General features: G+C 37.3%; 1 protein-coding gene across 7 annotated transcripts in view; it reads left to right on the top strand.

Annotated features, from left to right (window-relative positions):
• Positions 1-21,235, top strand: part of BIRC6 (baculoviral IAP repeat containing 6) — a 180,203-nt gene that overhangs the window by 33,330 nt on the left and 125,638 nt on the right. For all 7 annotated transcript variants that reach the window (XM_069852465.1, XM_069852462.1, XM_069852459.1 and 4 more), the window contains exons 11-16: positions 6,072-6,221; positions 12,106-12,331; positions 15,975-16,135; positions 18,905-19,036; positions 20,206-20,337; positions 20,622-20,800. In XM_069852465.1, the coding sequence (XP_069708566.1) occupies positions 6,072-6,221; positions 12,106-12,331; positions 15,975-16,135; positions 18,905-19,036; positions 20,206-20,337; positions 20,622-20,800 (980 nt within the window). The remainder of the gene's footprint in view (positions 1-6,071; positions 6,222-12,105; positions 12,332-15,974; positions 16,136-18,904; positions 19,037-20,205; positions 20,338-20,621; positions 20,801-21,235) is intronic.

Genomic DNA, 21,235 nt, shown 5'->3' with positions numbered 1-21,235 from the left:
TTATTGTACATTTGAATAATGATGTAAGCAACAGTTTTTGCATAATTTTTGTTGTGTCGAATCATAATTATCCTTCGGTATTTCTGCCATGAGTGATAAAATTGCTTATCTGCTAGGAGGCTGAAGATTTTTTTTTTCCTTAAGTGCAGTTTTCTTAGTCTTATTCCAAACATAACTTTGAGGTCTTTGCTCCTCTTTATTTAGTACCACGTATGGGGTGGTGCCTGCAGTCTAACAGCCTTAGGAATATGTATTGAAAGTAGAATAACTATATTGACTGATGTATTTGACATTAATCCTTCTAGCAAGTAGCTTCTAGAGCAAAGAAATGAATGAAAAGTAGAAGATTTAGAACCCTCATGCACTGGAACTGCTTCGATGTTGTTGAGAAACTGTTTGAGAACGTAAGCTGAGCAGCATCTTTCCTGTTTACTGGTTTGGATGGTGAGAGTAGGCAAATAGATACTTTAATGTCTGGAAGTCTTTGATACAGAATAGCCCTTTTTTCTGCTTATTGACATGTTATTTTCACTGGTAGATCCTATGATTTTTCCCCTAGCTACCTTTAAGCTATTACCGGAAAGAAGCCTGGGTGTTCCAGGCTTGGAGTGGTTTTATGTAAAGATATCTTAGACCTGCATTTGGCATCATCCATCTCTGTGAACTGGCAATAATTATCTGGCTTCAAAACGTTACTGCTTGGTGATGACAGTTCAGGTGTTTCTGTTTCTGCAAGGATTACACAGAGTGGACCTCTGGGGGAAAAGTGCAAGTATTCTTGGTTCCAGTTTGTTAAGCAGCATAATGGACTTTAATCTATTTGGTTTTTGCTTTCTTCTCTTCCCCTTGGCCAAGGTAGACCGTAGTTAATATCCCCATTAGTAGTGCTTTGTGTATGATTGTATGAGGGATTTAAATGTTTTGTCTTATTTTATTAATATGAAACAGCTTAATTTCTGCTTTTGTGGCAGAAAAAGTAAATTCTTTTATTATAAAACAGTGTAGATGGGCATTGTTTTTGAATAGGATTACAGCTGCGGAGTGGTCTTTTGGTGATATTTGGAGCCTATTACCTGATGTTTAAGAGGAGCAGGTATAAGTTTTATTGGATGCATAACTTTCCAGAGCTACAGTTATCACCTCTGTCTTTAGATCTCAGTTTTCATTTAATTATGTTCCTTTTTTTTAAACCACAGTCCTACACGAAATTACGTAAGAAAATGGTCCCCAGTATATAATCTTACCTTTTTCTGTTGTTGGATTTGTTTGAGATTGTTTCCTTCGTTTAGCTGCTTATCAGTATTTGCCATTCAGGCAGTTTTGTTGAACTTCACTTTAGAATATGCAATGAGGTGGAAATATCTGAAATGTTCCTTTTTTTTAATCTAACGTAAAGATGCAAATCTCTGCTTGTATTTTGTTTTGGCAGTTTTGAAAACTGTGCACACTTGCGTTTCTGGGAGTATTTTTTAAAAGTTCATTAAGTATTGCCAGCTTTTTGCCTTTCATTGTTATTGATGTTCTCCGTTGTCAAGTTAAGAACTTCAGTGTCTGAAGCTCTCTAAAGAACTATTATCGAGTAAGAAAGTGAAGTGGCATCTCACACAAATGCTACAAGTAGTGGAAATGTTCAGGGTGTTGTGGTGAAGCAAGTACTTTTGACGCAGACTATCTGATTGAGTAGGTGTTAAAATGTTAAAATCTGTATGATTTCTTTGAGTGCTTGAGTTCCTTCTAGTGAGTCACGCATTCTTGGTTTATGCTCACTTAATTCTTTCACAAATCTGTTTTTTGAATGTCTATGTTGAGTTGAGTTAGGGTGTTACAGTGAATGATTTCCCTGTTGAGTCCTGTTAAAAAAGCTAGTAATTGTTATTGTATTACATCTAGCAAAAGATCTCCCAACAGGAACTCAATTTGATTTTTAAGAAGTGGTTATATTGAGTTGTATCTTCAGTTTAATTATTATTATTTGGAAGTAGTTGAGGGGAAAAGCAGGGGAACTTTTTTTTTCTGCTTGTTTTCGTCATAAAGTGACAGGAGCTGTTATTCTCTTTCTTTTTAGCAGTTCTCTTTTCTGCCTGTATTGATTCAGAGCTAACAGACAAAAAGATCCAGCTCCATCTTAAGTTCCATTATCACCTTCTCACATAGAGCAATTCCTAGGTCACGTTGGATTGGTTCTTTTGGATATTGTCTATTTCTGAATTAGTCAGAGTTGGAAGACCCTGAACACTGAATGTAAAGCATCATATACATTTGAATCCTACTGACTGCTTTATGCTTTCCTTTATAAGCACTTTTTTATTTAGGTGTCTGTTTTGTGATTATTCTTTTTTTTTTTTATTTGTCTGTTCTATATATGTAACTCTAAATTATTTCATTCAGTGTTACATTATAACAGGAGTTTTTCTGGTCACTCCCCTTTGTTGGAGAACGTTTGGGTTTTTTTCTGATTGGAGTTTGGTATGTTGAAAGTGAGTTGTCTATGCTAGTATTTCTCAGCAGAACTAGATGGTACATTCATACATTTGAATTGATTCCCTCAAATTGTGTACCTTTCAATTATAACAGATTTCTTGCTCTTGAGTTGTAAATAGTCTTTGCTACTATATAGTCTTGTTTTTCTCTGTAGCTGCTTTCTGGTTTTGTTTGAGTATTTTATTTGCCTCTTGCATGTCATTATCCGTTGTCAGCCTTGCACTCTGGTGTATTTGAAGTTCAGGAATCAATTTAATATTTTCAGATTTTGCCTTCATAGGCAATGGAGTCTAGTGGGATTGTGGGGAAGTCAAGCTTTTTCTACATCAAAATGAGTTTTGGAAGTGATGCTAAGAGGTAATCTTCAAGTCAAGATCGATTACACTTACCCGTTCAGATGCAGAGTACTGATCAGCCTATTTTCAAAGTTCTTAAATGTGGTGATCTAATAGTTTAGTCACAAAATTTCTACTGCATGCTGTCCTGATGATTTTTTACCTAGCGTTTAGTCTGTATTATTTTTGCTGATTGGGACCATTACTAGCCTTTATGAACACAGCAAAGAAATTTCTTCAAAAAAGGAGGGGAAGGCAGAGTTGTTCAGGTACTGTCCTCCTCCAACCATTTGTTTTCCGAAGCTGAATATCTCCAGTTCATTTAAACTTTCCTTGGAGGCTTTGAAAGCAAAACAATCCTTACTCTCCCCTTCCAAAAGACTTGCTTAAGTGAGTCCACATGTTTTTTGATGAAATACCCAAAACCAGGCGCAGTAATTCTGCAGATGTCTGAATAGGATGGAAGAATTGGAAGAATTCCTTAGCAGCTCTGCAGTCTGTACATACCATGTGTGTGTGTACATAGTGAGAGATTTGCACTTTTGAGCAGGAAATTGAGTCAGGTTTATCTTCGGACTCACAAGAGCCTCTCTTATGGAACGTATGGCTAGCTGATTTTTCTTCATCCCCTAATAGTGTGTTTAATTATTTCTTACTACACATTGTAACTTTCACATGTCTCAATTCAATTACATTCTGTTCTTTCATAAGCCCACATAGAATTTTAAAGCAGAAGTCACCAAGAACAGTGTAAATTCTGTTGTAGTGAGGTTTTGGGGAAGCTTTCTTGAGGACATTTGAAAAATGTTCTGAACTAGAATGTTTAGAGCTAGCCCTTTCTCTACAGCCCAGTGGTAAGATGAGGACTACAAGCTTAGTGGATAGTTTCCTGTGGTATGGGTTTTCTTAATTTCTTAAATTATTCTGGTGTTGTTCAGCTGTGTCCTTCTGTTGTGATTTGCTGTTGACAGTTGTGTCACTCTTCCAGACTTCTGACAGAGTGCAGGATGTATTCAGGATACTGAATGTTTTACCAGATTGGCTTTGACTACATTGGCCTGTCCTCTGACATGTTCTTGTAACTTGTGCCAGTGCTGCTTTCCTGGAACCAATAACTGTTTTGTCAGAAAGAAGCTTGGGATTTATTTGGATGGATTTATGATTCTTATCTTCCTTTTGTATGACCCACCAGGTTCTTGAATCCCAGCAAACTGCAGATTTTAAATGAAATTCAGAATTAAATTCACAGTGTTTTGAATTTATGTGCCTGTTAGTTTTATTAAGTGTAGTGGTACCAGTTGTTCTCCTTTGTGATCACTGAGTAAATCAGTGTCAGCCTTTTTTTTTTTCTAGTAGTGCAGTGGAAGCATTTATCGCCCTGTCAAAGTGATGCAGTTGGAGAAGTCTTCAGTTAAACTACTAGTAACAGTATTTGCTACCTGGCTAGAAGTAGAAAGCACCAGATGAGTCACTGTTTCAGCCTCGTGTTGCACAGCATGAGCCGCAGTAATGAAAAAAAAAAAAAAAGCAGCATTGACTTTTGCACAGATGACATTTCCTGGCGCTTGACTACATGAACTAGGATATCCTTGAAAAAAATAGTTAGGCATACTTCGTCAGAAAGTTGTCTTTGCATGCGCTGGAGAACAAATGCCTCTTCTGTGGCACAGAAGCAAAGACACCTCCAGGGTTTAGGAAAGTGTGCACAAGCACAAATAATTTTAGTCTAATGCTGTGTAATTGAAGTTCATGGTGAACTTCTTCACAGAAGCTTTTTAACATACAATATAAAGAAGTGAAATATCTCAAGTTTAGCGCATAATATTTCTTGGAAGAGTGCTGGAGTCTTTCAGCCACTTGTATGGATGACCTGGGAAAGGCATTTTTTGCTGCTGTTGATTAGTGGCAGAAACTTGGTTTGAGAACCAAGGTTTTGTTTCTTTAAAACCAAGCCCCATCCAACCATCTATAGGATAAGTGATGCCTTGGCATAACTTTCCCTTAGAAACCCCCACAACTTTCTGAAGTTCCTCAGCATTTCTCCTGCTGTGAGCCGTAACGCTGGCAGATGGTGCAAGTTAGTATGTTGAACTTCCATTGCATGAATGTGTACTTTATTTCCAGGACAGGAGATTATCTGGTTTTGATCAGTGAGATCATTCTGATCATTGATCTTTGAGCAGTAAACAGAATGAGAAACAAAATGAGGTTTGGATTTTTGCCAAATGAAGCTATCAAGGTCTATGTTTTCTTATGTGTTCCTAATTCTCTTTGTTTGAGGAAAGCTGCTTATTTGTGAGCTGTTTGTTTTCAAGGAAACTCCTTATAATGTGTACCTGCTGGTTATGCTTTTATCTTGAGTTTTTACTACATATATTACCTCAAGTTTGTTTCAGATTACCTGTATAATTTGCATATCAGGGTTTGTCATAACATTAGTCAAATGCTGAAGGACAGTTTGTAATCAATTTTCAGAAAAACTAAGGAAGGCCTACCCTAGGGTTTTCCTCGCTATTTAAATCCCACTGATTAGGGTTTTTCTAACTCCTGAAATTGTTGATAGCTCTTCCCTTCCACCAGCTTCATGTAAAATTGAGCATTCCATCTCAGTAACTTCTCTGTAAATGACCGAATTCATTTATGTGGTGAATAATGGGCAACTTTCTTGAATGATTGCAGGCTTCCATCAAAAGATTGTGTCTGTTGAAAATTTTGGACTTGCTCTTTTGACTGTTGACCTGATCAGTGTTGTAATTCCAGGTTTGATGAAATAATGTCAAGAGCCCTTTAGTTGGAGTTCAGTGGGGAAGTGAATTTTCAGTTCTCAAATATTGACTTTTAAAACAAAATGTATGCATCCTGTACCAATGAGGTAGTACAGGCCATCAGTTGACGTGAAGGAATATTTTCTGTTTAAAATCATCATTTGAAATATGGGGAGTGTCATAGTAGTTATGATTAGTTTCTATTGGTTTCCTTAATTACCTTTTAACTCCCCTCCCTCATAATATTTTTTTTAACTTTGATGCCATTCCCAACTGGACTCATAATTTTTGTACCTCTGTATTGCATTTACCCTGAAGAAAAATTTATAATAGTAAAGCGAAGTGAGTAGTCCTGTGTAATGTTACTGGTTTTGGATTCTACATAATCACTGTCATAATTGTGTAGCACTTCAACAGCACGCCTGTCTTGTGAGTTGAGTTTAACTGCATGTGTGTCTAAACTTGCTTCTTTTGTCTGTGATGATTTTAGGTGGAGAACTTCATTTCCTTCAGATTGGAGGGACCTGTGACGACATAGATGAGGCTGACATACTTGTAGATGGATCCCTTTCTAAAAGTGTAGAGCAGTCATCAGAAGGCACCAAGCCCTTATCTAACCCTTCTAGTCCAGGCATTACAGGTAAACTGCTCATTTTTAAATGTCTTGTAAATAAAAATGTCTTTGTAGTTTTTGGAAGTTGCATGTTAAGATGATTTTGAGTTATTTTAGCATGCTGCTTTATACATATTTGCTGCCCAGAGCTGGAGTTCTGTAGTTGCTGTTTGTCTGTCATTGGTTATGTACAAGCATAATAAAAACCAAAACAACAACTCTTGTATAACTGATTGTTTTTCCATTCACTACATGTTATTTTAAATGTGTTAGGCAAAACCAGGTAATTTGTGTAGGCACTGAACTTCCTTCATGGTTTAAATAGGCTTGAGCTCTTTATTTGGAATTAAAATCATATGTTCATTATGTGGAATTGCCTTAACATTTCACAGAAGCTGTACAGCTCTATTTAATAAGACCGTACAAAATGTATTCAACAAGTATTGTTGCACACAGTGAAACTGATGCTGTTTATACTTCAGGCAGTGCAGTTGCTGTTGATAAATAAAACTTATGATGTGAGTTCTTGTATTTTTGTTTTTAGCAGTTGAGCCATGCTCAAACTCTGCTGTTATTTAGCTACTAGTCTCCTTCCCGGAAAGATTGTCTGTGCTTGGACAGCTGGAAATAATTGTTTGATATTGCCTAAATTCTATTTTCACCCCAAATATAGTATTTAGGTCTTGTCTTTACTGCACTTCTCATATACTAGTCCTGCCACTAGTCTGCTGCCTTTGTAGTATCCTGGCCCACTTAGGTAAAATAAGGAGTTGTATGAGTGGGTTTTTCCTTCTGTAGTTAGGTAGAAAGGAAAAAAGTGAAGGGGGCCTCCTTCTCGTAAGGGAGAAGAGTGAGTATGCAGGGTCTGGGGCCTCCTTTGTGGGCCTCTCATTCTTTTCTCAGCCCTCATCAAAGGTGCTGTAGTGTAGATAACTTACTGCTAAAACTTGACTAATCTAATTTTGTTGATTGAGGCTGAGGAAGATCTGAGTCCTGCTGAGGTTGTTAAAGTATGTGTGTATGTATTTAGTCTTGCTTTGAGTTTTAAACATAATTGTTTATGAACATGCTGTAAAACTATGTTTTTCATTTTGCTTTAATCTGCAGTTGTTGAAAATAGAGACACAAAGCATAATTATTTAGTTTGGAGGTTTTGGTCATGTCCATTGGGACAGGAAAATAGGGATGTACTAGGAACAGATTCATTGAATTGTTTGGTTGGAAAAGACCTCTGAGGTCCTCAAGTCCAACCGTACCTGTCTACCACTAAACTGTATTCCTGAGCATCTTATCTACCCACCTTTTAAATGCCTCCAGGGAGAGTGACTCAACCGCCTCCCTGGGCAGCCTCTGCCAGTGTTCCAGAATAGATGACCTAGAATATAAAATACAAGAATTAATAACAAAGTATGAAAATAAAGAAATTGTACAGCAGAAATAAACCATTCATGTAGCTATGACTGAGAGAAGTGGTGTTCACTGTGGGTGGGTGGTGGTGGGATGTCTTTGTCTGCAGCTGTAGAGGACAAAAAAGGTAGTGAGAAGACTGAGTCACAGTACAGAGGCTGTTTCGGATCGTGGCATCTTTATTGTCAAGAGGCTACTTTCTGTCTTTCTCCCCAAGCCTCTGCTTGCAGTCAGCCTTGTAAGACTTCAGGTTATGTTGTGCTGTGATCATATAACCCCTGATTTTACTCCTCAAGAGGTGATCAAAAGAGGGAAGGATGCTTTTTGTTATAAGATCTTAAGTAGCAGTACAGTAGTTGCTGTTGTCTTCTCTGTTTTAAGAACCAAATTTCTTCTCCTCTTTTTCAAAGGAGCTATTCTTGAAGTTTGAAAACTGCTAGGTAATGCAACATTGTATATATGTGAGGGAAAGCAGTCTGTGGCTTTCTTCTGCACCATTCTTCTTTTGCTAATGGCAAGTAAAGCAATAAAAAGAATATGAATGTCCAATACATGGATGTGCTTCACTAGATGCGTAGAATGATTTGGTTTGGAAGGGACCTTAAGGATTCCAGACCCCCCGCAATAGGCAGGGACATCAGCTTATCAGCAGGTTTAAATGATTTCTAATCAGATGGTAATTTTGACTAACCTAATTAATCAAATTGGAGGTCATTATTGTTTAATTTCTGCCAATACTGTAATGGGCAAATTTTTTTATTGCTTTTTTTCCTCTTGTTCTCCTCTCCATCCAGCCTTCAGTATAGGCTTGAATATGGCTTATTGGAACAAAGTATCTGTGTCTTTAGATTGTGCAGAAGCTGCTGGTCCTCCTTAAGTAGTCATATGATTCAGAGAATGTAGTATTGTTTGATCTCAGTCTGTAATTGTTTCCAAAGAGTTGTTGGATTCACAGTAATGATCAGATACTGTTTTGCTGTGGCATCAAACTGAGCCACTGAAAGCTGCAAGGGAAGCTTAATAGTCATAAGAAACCAGTGCTGAAATGAAAGTCTGGAGGGAAGAGTTGAAACCAAGTGCTGGTTGCAGAGCTTTTAGTCTGAACTATCCAGGTTAAGGACACTAAAGTCAATCATACCACATTCTTAGCATCTAATGTGTGAATGGTTGCTAGGACTGTGCTGATGTTTAAGTAATGAGGCTGCCAGCATGCGTATGGATCATGACCAGACATCGCCCCCAACATTTCTAACATGCATTTTACTTCTTTTTTAATCAAAGTACTAAACAAGAGAAAACCATTTTTCTTATACTTTTGTTTTAGCCTCTTTTTCAGACAGAGACTTAGCCCAGAGAGTGGTGGTAAATGGTGTTAAATCCAGTGGAGGCCAGTTACAAGTGGGGTTCCCCAGGGCTCAGTGCTGGGTCCAGCCCTGTTCAGTGTCTTTATCAATGACCTGGATGAAGGTATTGAGTGCACCCTTAGCAAGTTTGCAGATGACACTAAGTTGGGTGGAAGTGTTGATCTGCTGGAGGGTAGGGAGGCTCCGCAAAGGGATCTGAACAGGCTGGACCGCTGGGCAGAGTCCAGTGGTCTGAGGTTTAACAATGCCAAGTGCCGAGTCCTGCACTTGGGGCACAACAACCCTGTGCAGTGCTACAGACTAGGAGAAGTCTGTCTAGAAAGCTGCCTGGAGGAGAGGGACCTGGGGGTGTTGGTTGACAGCAACTGAACATGAGCCAGCAGTGTGCCCAGGTGGCCAAGAAGGCCAATGGCATCTTGGCTTGGATCAGAAACGGCGTGACCAGCAGGTCCAGGGAGGTTATTCTCCCTCTGTACTCGGCACTGGTGAGACCGCTCCTTGAATGCTGTGTTCAGTTCTGGGCCCCTCACCACAAGAAGGATGTTGAGGCTCTGGAGCGAGTCCAGAGAAGAGCAACGAAGCTGGTGAAGGGGCTGGAGAACAGACCTTACAAGGAACGGCTGAGAGAGCTGGGGTTGTTTAGCCTGGAGAAGAGGAGGCTGAGGGGAGACCTCATTGCTCTCTACGACTACCTGAAAGGAGGTTGTAGAGAGGAGGGTGCTGGGCTCTTCTCCCAAGTGACAGGGGACAGGACAAGAGGGAATGGCCTCAAGCTCCACCAGGGGAGATTTAGGCTGGACATTAGGAAAAAATTTTTCACAGGAAGGCTCGTTGGGCACTGGCACAGGCTGCCCAGGGATGTGGTTGAGTCACCTTCCCTGGAGGTGTTTAAGGCACGGGTGGACGAGGTGCTAAGGGGCATGGTTTAGTGTTTGATAGGAATGGTTGGACTCGATGATCCGGTGGGTTTCTTCCAACCTGGTTATTCTATGATTCTGTGATTCAAGAGTAAGCCTTCTGTTTAGGGAATTGAATTTCTAGGTGGATCTGAGTGTAAAGTCTTGGTCTACTCATTGCTCACAGTTGATGGCAGGCAGCAGCGTGGTGTTTTTATGAAATCACTTCGGTGTTCTCTGAAACTGGATCTAAAAGATGCTGTAGTCAAGATAGAAACCACTGCATCAAGCTTTTGTCCATAAATTGTTTGTGTGTATTGTGGGGTTTTTTTTTTATTCTTTTCTGTTATTGGCATTCGGGAATGCATTTATTGAATTTTACTTTCTAGCCTGCATGTACAGCTTGGATACATTTTAAATTGTATTTTTAATAGGAGGAAATGTATCAGCCTTACAGAGTTGTCAATTTTAGATTAAGGTTGAATTATTATTTCCTTTCAAGGAATATAACTTTTTTGTGGTGAAGTGGTCTAAAATAGTGCTTTTTTTTAGACACAAATTGAAAAAAAAATGTAGTAGTTTTCCTGACCATTTAAAACTTTTTTTGCAAGTTTGCTATTAGAACTTCAACTTGTCATAACTCACAATATAATTAAAATCATGTAATTTTGCAAAAGAAGTCAAGTATGCTTAACAGTACTGGAAAGCTAGGTCCTTAATTTTTTTCAATTTTAGGTATTCATACCACTTTACATTTGGTTACTCTGAATTTATAATTGTTTCTGTTTGAGGGGGAGGGAGAATGAAGCAGAAGAAATCCCCCCTACTCAAAGACAGAATTGTTGAAGGGTCTGAGCTATGATCTCGCTTCATTGTAGTGTCCTCTAGTTAATGCGTTTCACTTATGGGAGTTAAAAAAATGGCATTTGTTCTACTGTTGAAATTAAATTTCTGTAGTGTTTCTAATTTCTAATCTCTTCAGCATTTTCCTGCCTTCTTGATTGAAAAACAGAAATCATAGTTGTTGCTATGAGAGTGAATTTCCTGATTGGGTATTTCATCTTGAGCTGCTCCACTTTTGAGGAAGAATTGTATGTGCCTTTGGGCTTTCAAGCTGGCGGATGTCATCTTATTATTCCAGTTTCACCCTGGTTTGCTTTTGCAAGATAGTCACTAGGTTCAAGCTTCACTGGGGAGGTGGCATTTGTGTTGGTGTGTTTAATTTATTCCCTTCCCAGCGTAGTGGCAGTAGTAGTTGTGTAGCAAACTTTCTCCTTTTGAAAGCCATCATTTCTTTACAAGTAAAACATTTTCTCCAAAATGCATTTTTAAGAAAAAATTCTCAAAATGTAAGAAAATTGACCTTGTGCATATCTTATTTTCCATCAAGTGTTCATTTTTCAGTCTGAGCTAACCTGATCATTTTTAGTATTCCTTTCTAGTGTTTCTTTCGATGTTTGTCTCTCTGGGACATTTTAATTTTCAGTACTTCTTCACTTAATATCCTTGTTTCCTGAGGACATGACTTGAATACGAAGACAAGAAGACAAAGTACTTGTCTAGGCTCAGTGTCTTTTAAGTATATTTTAACATAAAGCCTGCTGTCTTTTAACATAAAGCATGTTTGGTTTTCACTTACTCCTCTCTTAAAGTGAGTTGGCAGCCTTCCAAAATGTTCTAGTAGTCCACCATAAGATGAGTCTGTATGGATAAGCAGGTGCCAAAGTAATGTTTTAAACAGTGATGAAAGTGTTACAATTGCATAGTAATTCCATGTGTCTATTTTCATGAAATAGATTTTTTTTTTTTCATATGAGTCAGTAGAGGCATTAAAAAAGCAAACCAACCCCCAAATGTTTTAGTCAGCTTTACCTCATCAAAGTATAGCTGGCTAATTACTTTTTTCCTGATGCGTCCAGTCCAGTCCCAGAAAGGGTGCTCGGAGCTCTCAGTACTTTTTATTCCAAATGAGCTGTTTTCAAAGGGTACCTGCTTCAAGGCTGGGATTGTTCGGTTTCTTATGTTTGTTTTTGTTATTGTTGTCATCTGTTTTTTTGTTTGTTTGGGGTTTTTTTGTGATTGGTTTGTTTTAAGGGTGTTTGCTTTTGTTGGTGGGGGTTGTTTGTTTTTAGAAACTTCATGTAACGTGTAGTTTATATTCAAACTGATACAGGTGAAGTGTTTATAGAGTGCTTTGGAAAAGATATCTGTGTAGTACTTAATGTATGTTCTGTAATTATTCAGGAGTTGATCTTTTGGTGGACCAGCCATTTTCCCTTGAAACACTGACATCCCTGGTGGAACTGACTCGTTTTGAGACCTTGACACCACGGTTTTCAGCCACTGTCCCTCCCTGTTGGGTAGAAGTTCAGCAAGAGCAGCAGCAAAGGCGGCATCCTCAGCATTTGCACCAGCAGCACCATGGGGATGCAGCTCAGCACACTCGAACTTGGAAGCTACAGACAGACAGGTGGGTAGGGTAATGGTGCAGAAAGAATCATGTATGTTGGGTAACTAGTTCTTAGAGCTGATATAATCACAAGTTTCATGCTATTTAATTGTCTTGTAGTGTGCAAGTTTAAGAACGTGTACTTTCACAGGCGATAATCCCTTTTTGGTAGTTTGCAGTATAGGTATTTGTGAGATTGACAAAGTTGTTTTAGTGGACCTTGAGACAAATTGAAAAGTCAGGTTTTGAATTGGTGTATTTTTGTTTGCCAAATGTTGCCATTTTGTTACACAATTAGACAAACACAATTCTCCAGAATTATGGATATTGTTAATTGTTTCTGTAAGTCTGATTCACCCTTCTTATGCATACAAACATTCTCAGTACATTTTTTAATTGGAAAATGCACGCTGCGGGTGCCAGTATGACTAATTAGTTGTCCTAAGTGAAATTATATTGTAATTTATTTTAATATCTGAAGGTAGAATCTGGATTTATGTCTGTTCATGTCGAGTTAAGTCTTCATATGCGAGAGACATACTTAAAGCCCTAGTTGTGTCAATATTTTCATTGAAATGAGCTTCACCAACATGATATTTGTAGTAGTTACCAGTTTTTTTACACAGGGCGTGAGAACTTGTGATTACTTCCACAGTTGCTTAAAACCTACCTTAAGTAGCTCTGCATAGTTCGTTCTGAAAAATGCTTGGATAAAACAAAATATGTGTGTAAGTTATTGTGTGTTCTATTAAGGGACGTGCACAGGAGGCACTACAATATCTTTTGGACCAAGCTGTCACACACCTGTCCCACAGATGTATAAAATTTGGATTGTAATGTGGAATCTAAATGCACATACATTGGAAACAATGAAATAGCCAAAGGATGCTAGAGGAGCTAGAGATCCTAAGTGGATTAAAAAAGCTTGTTGTATAATTAAGTGAAAGCTAGCATATGATAATGAGTCATTCCAGGTGGGAAAACACATCTGCGAGATGATAGTTACAGGCTTTTCCAGGGCTGTGACCTAACATGAGCTGAACTGGTTTTAGTGAAATACTCGTAAACTAGGGTTAAAAGCTTGCAGTGTTACAGGCTTTATAACCTGTATTTGTCTTGTGGGATTTTTCTGTTTTAAGTAAAATATTCTGTATGTAACAAGTGGAAAGGAAGTGATTCTTTGCAAAATAACTTCCCATTGAAAAGTAAAATGCTGCCGGTATGAAGATAAAAGGAAGCAAATGGCAAAGGTAATGTCTGTTATTTGGAAGGCAGTAGGTGAGCAAGAGCTTATGAATATTATTTCATTAGAGGAAAAGAATCACGCCTGCTGCAAAATAAAGAAGGAACCTAGAGAGGTTTTGGTTTAGTACTAGAAATCTTTGACAGATGCGAAATGACTCATAGTGAAAATGATTAAAGTCCCTTTGTTCATAGGGTATAAATGTACAGTCTTAAGACTGAGAGCAATGTTAGCTCTTAATTAAAAGTTATCTGGGAAACTACTTGATTTTTTTGATTATTTTTTTGGTTCTTAGTATGAGGTTCCTTTTATCTTTTCTTTGGGTGTCTCATACTGATTCTTATCAAGCCATGGATTACTGGGTTAGATGAGTGATGCAATTCAATATGGTAATTCTTTTGTTTCTCAAATAGATAGAAGGAAATAATCCTGTAACTGTGTTTTAGGGAATAGCATTATATTGTACTAGTGCTCTTTCAATCCTAATTTGTTGTTTTAAAAAGGCTATGGAACAAAGAAAACAGAAAAAGCAGAGTCTGGTTTATGTTGTGAATTATCTAAAGATCGGTATTTCCCCTTCAGTGGAAATTTAACTGAAATGTTAAATTGGGTTAATCCTTTTAAATGAAGTACATGAATTTCTAATGTGCTTTAATAAAACAGTTAAATTTGAGTTCCCTGGCTTTTTCTCAAATTTATATAGGAAATATTCATTATTATGTATTCATCTTACACAGACATATTTGAAAATGTGAAGGAAGAAAGATCTAGGTATTGGTGTGCATTCCAATGTTTGAACTCTGGAAATACGTCTGCAGCTCAAGCTTCAGTTTTTAGTGGAAGAACAAACATTGAGGTGTTCTAGAAAAGAAATGAAGTGTGTTGGAAAATATTTTTTAGTTGTGAAAGTGATGGTATATTTGCTTATAGAACACAGTTGTGATTGTGTATTCTGCTTTAAAAGGGTGCTGTAGATTCAGAAAAGTTTCAAAGTTGACAAAAGTTGTTTAAAGAACGCACATTGTATTATCAGAGGAGGATGATGTATAGGATGGAAATGCTAAAATATTGAGAAATTAATAAGGAAGCAAATTTTTTTACTTCTTGGAAACGTTAACACAAATAAAGAAAATACACTTAAAATGAGCTATGAGAAATTAAAAACTCGTTTAATGGGGAGTTTTTCACTCATCACAGATTGTGGAGTTCATTTCCACAGGTATAAGATGATCTCTTCACTGTGGATTATTGTAAGACCTTTTGTGGAATATCATTTTTCTATACATGCCTATTGAGAGATACTTGGAACTTCCTTTGGGACACCTGCTGCTGAAGTCTGTTAAAAGTAGACTTGTGAAGTAGAAAAATGAGTTATTTGGTACTTGGACATAAGAAAACACCTGCAAGCTTCTGCCTGTTTTGCCCTGGGCTGCATATCCATCAAGCCAGAGGAAAGGCATGAGCGATTCTAAATTTGTAATGTTACCTTTGCTAACGGAGTTTTCCGTGGAGTTTCAAGATAAATTTTAATTAAATTTTATTTACCTGAGTTATTTGTACAGTTAGCTGAAAATGACTCACTTGCTTCTTAAATCATAATTGCATGCTCTCTTCTGTCCCTCCTTGATTTTTGTCCATCTCTGCTTTCTGTCTGTCTTCCCTCTCCAAATCACTGTGTTTCTGTGCTGCTTGTTCTGTAAAGCTGGTCATTTTGTTATTTGTACCTGGAATCTGTTATAAGTGTATTATAGTTGCCTGAGGGAGATATGTCCCTCAGGGATACTACAGTAAAAAATGGAAAGAATTAAATGTATTTGTACCAGACCTTAATCTATTTTAGGATGGTTTTTTCTGCACAATACTTGGTGTAGCATATTGTTTGATTTAGAATACCTTTTTATAATTTACATGTTAGAAAAATATCTAACCAATATTTATAGCAGCATACTCAGTTTCTTGGTGACATTGTTTAAAGTTTACAAATGGAGAAGGCCAACTTAAAACATTGTGAGGTAGCTATTATCATGCTTCCATACACTTCACTGATTGGTAGATTTTCAGCGTTTTTTTTCTCTTGTATTCATTCTTTTTTTTTCTATAAATGAATAGCTGGTATTTATAGTAATATGGAATCAATACTGTAATGAAGGGAATAGGAAATCTTTTTGCTAATACTTCTATTTGAACATCGGTTCACCCTCTTATCAGTTGGCTTTTAATGTGTTCTTCACAAAGTGAGTGTAGTTAACTGTGGCTTCAAAGACTTACCTCAGAAATTCCTGTGGACGTCAATGAATGCAAAATAAGTTTTTCTTTTTGTCAAAGAAAGTGTGTATAAATGGAGAATGCATTGGGCAATGCTGCCTACTTGAGCTGAATTTTCTCTTAACGCTGGGTCATTGTCTTCGTTCTTTCTGACAGCAACAGCTGGGATGAGCATGTCTTTGAACTGGTACTGCCAAAAGCCTGTATGGTTGGACATGTGGACTTCAAATTTGTTTTGAATTCAAACATCACAAACATTCCCCAGATTCAAGTGACTTTACTGAAAAATAAAGCTCCAGGCTTAGGAAAAGTCAATGGTAAGAAATAACTTCAAAATATTGTTTCTTTTCTCAAACTCATTATTCTCTGTGATGTGTATAAGAACAATTGCTTGAAATTGTGTAAATATTTTGGTTTTACTTATTTCCATTTTACTGTTTCTCAGCATTATGATCTGTTTTCACTTACCGTGTTTGAATGCAAATTGGGGAAACAAACTGGGAAAACAGTTTCAAAGTGCTCAGTTTTATACTGATAAAAATGCATAGCTCAAAAGTTGAACTGAATTATTTTTCTGTACTGCTTAAAACCTACACTCAACAGAAAAAAAGCTGTCAATGATGAATCATCCTAAAGATTGACTGATGAAACAAATTATGTTCTCAAGTTCTTAATGTATTTTTAAAACAATTATAGTAACTTACTCCAAGTCACAGAAGGAAATTATTTGCCAGTGTGTCTTGGATGCATGAGAGAAAATAGTAAGGCTTTTTTTTGACGACAGTAAATAAAACCTGTCTTCCTGGGGATTCTCTAGTCGTCTGGCTTGTTAACTAAGCTACATGAAGGCTGCAGTATGATTTCACCTTTTGTTCCTCATAGCTTTGACAGGTTAGACCAAAGTTATGAATGTTCTTTCCTTGGGAAGACTTCTAGCTGGGTTCTGCATCTTACTAGGCTCCCATGTAGGGAGCCTGTGAGGGGGTAGCATAAATTGAGAAGTCACTTCTTTGGCATGGGAAAGTTCGTTGCCTCCATTGGGATTTTCCCATGGTGAGAGCATTCATCGCATGTCCTCCTGCCATGTCTGCTAGGGATGGAAGGTGTTACATGCAGCGCTTCCTTTTGTTGAGGCATTAACTGGTTATCTTTACCAGGCCACCTCTTTTTGAAGAGCTTCTAGGAAGTTGGTGTTTCAGAGAAATCTTGCTGGTGAATATTATTAAATTGGCTGCTGGATGTAAAATGTGTTGGGGAGAACAATGAGAATGATTTTTAAAGCTATTTTTTTCCTTAGTACTTGTTTAAGTGCTAAGCAAAAGCACCCCATTTAAACAAGGTTGATGGAGTTGTAAATTTTAAAAAGGAATACAGACATACTGAATATCGTTGACTTGCTTTTGTACAACTTCTCATTCTGGAGCATCTGCCAGTGTATAACAACAAAACATGTGTGCTGGAGATGCTTCCTAAAGATATCCTATAGACTGGTGTTTATCCAAGAATAAAATATTCTATTATAGTAATATTCTTGGACAAGAATTTATTCTGTTAGGATACAAGGTGATTTCACAGATTTAGCAGAAGTGCAGGAGAGCAGTCAGCAGATATACTTGCAAGCTGTTCCTTACTTTAAGTCTTGAAGTAAAACCTTAATTTTAACATGTAGCAGAATTCTATCAAATAAAAAATTAGGACAGATAATCCATGTTACTCTTCCAAACAGAAGCTGCTTTGGTTTTGGCATGAGATTTAAAATTCAGTTCATTTGCAGATCTGGATGTCAGAATTTGTCTGAAAATCTTCAGCTATGAAACAAAAGAGTAGAAGAAACGCTAAACTCTTTTCCTTATTGAGCACATGGTCCCATGAGTTGGTAGTTCTTTGAAGATATTTGATTTGGCTGTACAATGAATTGACAGACCTTTGTATGTGCTTTACAGTACAGTGTATCAGATGTGGGACATGACAGAGCTCTTTCAGAAAGTGACATTTCAGTAGAAGTGTAGTAGAATTGGCTTTTTTTCCACCCTATCCATGACAGAGAAAGCATGGAGTGGAGCGTCAGGGTATACACAGGCAGTCTGGAAAGGGCTGAGAGACGTGAGAGTACCAGCAAGGCAGCCTCATCAAGGGCTTGTTTGATGCAGTAGGATTGGGCAGCCTCAACTAACCAATATCATCACAATCGTTGCATAGCAGTTGCTTCCTACCCTTTTCAATTATTGGGTTTTGGACCTCTATGACATTTACCTTTTTTTTTTTTTTTTTTAATTCACTACTGAATGAAGTAATAGAACACCAATAATTTCAGCATAAAGGAGAGCAAACCTAGATAATTTATATCTTTGCTGGATGTTAACCAAAATGTCTCAGTCTTAGGGAAAAGTGATATTCAGGATTGTTTGGTGTCTCTTAAAAAGATAAAAGTTGTCAGACTGAAATTCATTTAACTCCTCCCCCCTTTCTCTTCTCTCCTTCCATAGGGTGAGAAAGGAACTGAAATTTTAAGATGAGACCAAAGGAAGAACTGTAGGGGACAGTTTATTCATCTGTTTTTTATGAAAGGCACCCTGGAACCAGTTAAATGTGTAATATGTAATAACGGGATGGCCAGAGGCATAATTCTTCCAGTTTGGAACTAATGTTTTTGATCTGGCAGTTAATTCACTGTTTATACTTCTTGACATTTGCTTGCGTGTCCTCTTCATCTATGATCCATTAGAACCATTTAATTAAAGAAAGAGCTGTACTTAAGTGTTACCAAAATAATGTCTGATGTTCAGCAGAAGCAATTAAGTTATTTCAGACTTTCAATACTGGAACCTAATTACTTAGGAGTAATCTGCAGGTGTTTATTAGGAGAATGTAATTTGGGAAGTGTTAAAGTAAATGGGCTGTTTGCAGGTCACTGAAAGAAATATCTTCTTTAGCTGTTTGCTGCAGTTCAATTGCACTCCCAATATGAAAAACATGCCTAAATTAGAAACTGTTTTGGGCAGAAAGCTGATAAATTTGCTGTGAAAACTGTTTTTGTTTTCTGCGCCAAAGTTTATGAAATCTTGATAATATTTTTTTGTTCCCAGAAGCAGCAGTAGATAGACAGATCACATTTCCTTTATCTCCAGCTCATAATGTTGAAGCGGAGAGGAATGGAAAACCAGGACTGGTTGAATTCAATGAAGAAATGCAGTATATGGATGTAGAGGAACCACAATGTAAGTTTTATTTACCTTGTTAAACCTTGTATAAAATATGAACTTGGTTTTTTTCTTCTTTTTTTTTTTTAATGAAATAATGGAATTTCTCTGCAAAAATTCCTCAAGCATTTGAAATAGGCAACATTGACCGGGGCTGATAAATCAGTTTATCTCACTGATCTGTTTACTGTAGGAGTTGAAAGTTTAACACAAACAGAACAAAACAAAATAAAACCTAGAGAGTTTGGATGCTTAAAAGCAGATTTGTGTCTTTTTTAATTTAGAAATAAAGTGGACTGATACCACACCTTCTAACTTAAACTCTTACCCTGTACCAGCAGTATTTTAGCTGGTTTCCTTAGCTAGTTTTAAAAGAATTTTTCTTTGCATACCTGGCTTTTGTAAGAAAGTCTTATTAATTCTCATCTATATCAGACTTGCTGTGCCTGTTTTTGTAACCTTTTTTGTTAACCTGTACTCTTTCACAAAATCTGTTAGAGAGACTCTGAAAGACAATCAGGTTGGATCTGAGTAAGGCGAGCTACACACTGAGAATTGATAGTTGGAGTGAATCAGTTCCAGAATTACAATACTTTCTCTTGGCCCTTTCAATGGTCTTTAGTTCTTCTTTCCTTCTGTATTATCAGGCTTATCTAGAGCATTACTTTAGAGGTCCCTTCCAACCCAAACCATTCTACAATTCCGTGACTCCCAGAAAGATGTTGCAAAGCACAGGTTGGGGGGCGATCAAAGGGATGATAAAAGAAAAAGTGCTGGAAGGGTGTTTTCCATGCTGAGAAACAAGCAAAAGAGGAGTGAATGATAATTTCAATATACCATGGGAAAAACAAACTGGTCCTTAGAAGAAACGGTCCTGCTTCAGAAAAAAACAGGTTGTGGATCAAAATATACTGTTTAACCATTTTATCAGTTGTGGCTTTGCGCCAGTCAACATACATATTACCCGTATAATATAACTGAAGATGCGTTGAAAACTGTCATTTACCTTTCTAGATTTCACTGGAAAATGGCTAAAAATGAACCTGAAGTAATCAATAGTTTTTCAATGTAGAGTCTATGTATATTTAGTGGTCGGTTTGACATGCTGTATTTTTAACCCATGCAAATTATCAGATTTTGAGAGTTATTTATGAGTACTTCAGGTCCATATTACTCATGTTTTTAAGGTCTTCGATTGTGTCCATTTCTGGAGGAACACAAGGAAGATATACTTTGTGGTCCAGTGTGGCTGGCTACTGGACTTGATCTGTCAGGACATGCTGGAATGTTAACGTTAACGAGTCCAAAGCTTGTTAAAGGTAAACCAGTTTATTATGCTGTTCACATCAAGTATGTGTGACTGAAGTGCCTCTCATACTTCTGTAGTCAGACTTTTGGTTTGTAATTATTTTCACATTGACAAACCATATTATATAACACGGTAGTGAGTTATCTTTTCCAACTGATCTAAAGTATTGTAATTAATTTAGTTGGGCTCTTCTTGTACAGTATATCTGTGAAGTTGAAATCTGTTTGCAACCTGTCATAGTAAACTATGCAAATTCTTCCCTCTTCCCACCTCTCTTTTTTTCCCCACTTGTAGGCATGGCTGGTGGCAAGTACCGCTCATTTTTAATTCATGTTAAAGCAGTGAATGACAGAGGAACAGAAGAAATCTGCAATGGTGGCATTAGACCAGTTGTTAGAATACCGTCTCTAAAACCTCAGACTAACAAGGGCCATTCCCTTGCTTCATTGTTGGCAAAAGTTGCAGCAGGGAAGGTAATGAATAGCCTAGAAAGACATCTGTGTTAAACTTGTAGAATTGGTATGATTTATGTGATCTGAAAATGAAACAGCTGTTAGGGAATTTAAGATCCACTAAAAATTACATTTTTAAGAGTTGATACTGCATTCAAGGATCAGAGTTTGAATTCTCTTAAGTTGTTTCTTCTGTGCAAATTTAGTTGAAAGGTCTGTTCTGCCACTTTCCCATTTTGAACCCTTGGCCTTGAAACTTTGTTTCCATGAGTGCTTTTTGGTAGCTAATACACCTCATCCTGTTAGGAAGGGTTTGTTGCTTTTTTGGGGGGCTCGGGAGGGGGGAATTGATTATCGTAGTTACAAGATTGGATGTACATCTTGCGGATGTTATTAGAATGGTTAGAACATAATAAATAACAGAACATTAAATTTTATGTTCTGTATTAAAGCAAT

The sequence above is a fragment of the Phaenicophaeus curvirostris genome, chromosome 2 (genome assembly GCF_032191515.1).
Source record: "Phaenicophaeus curvirostris isolate KB17595 chromosome 2, BPBGC_Pcur_1.0, whole genome shotgun sequence".
Classification (NCBI taxonomy): domain Eukaryota; kingdom Metazoa; phylum Chordata; class Aves; order Cuculiformes; family Cuculidae; genus Phaenicophaeus; species Phaenicophaeus curvirostris.
The sequence above is the reverse complement of the archived record's forward strand: the minus strand, read 5'-3'. Positions and strand labels throughout refer to the sequence as shown.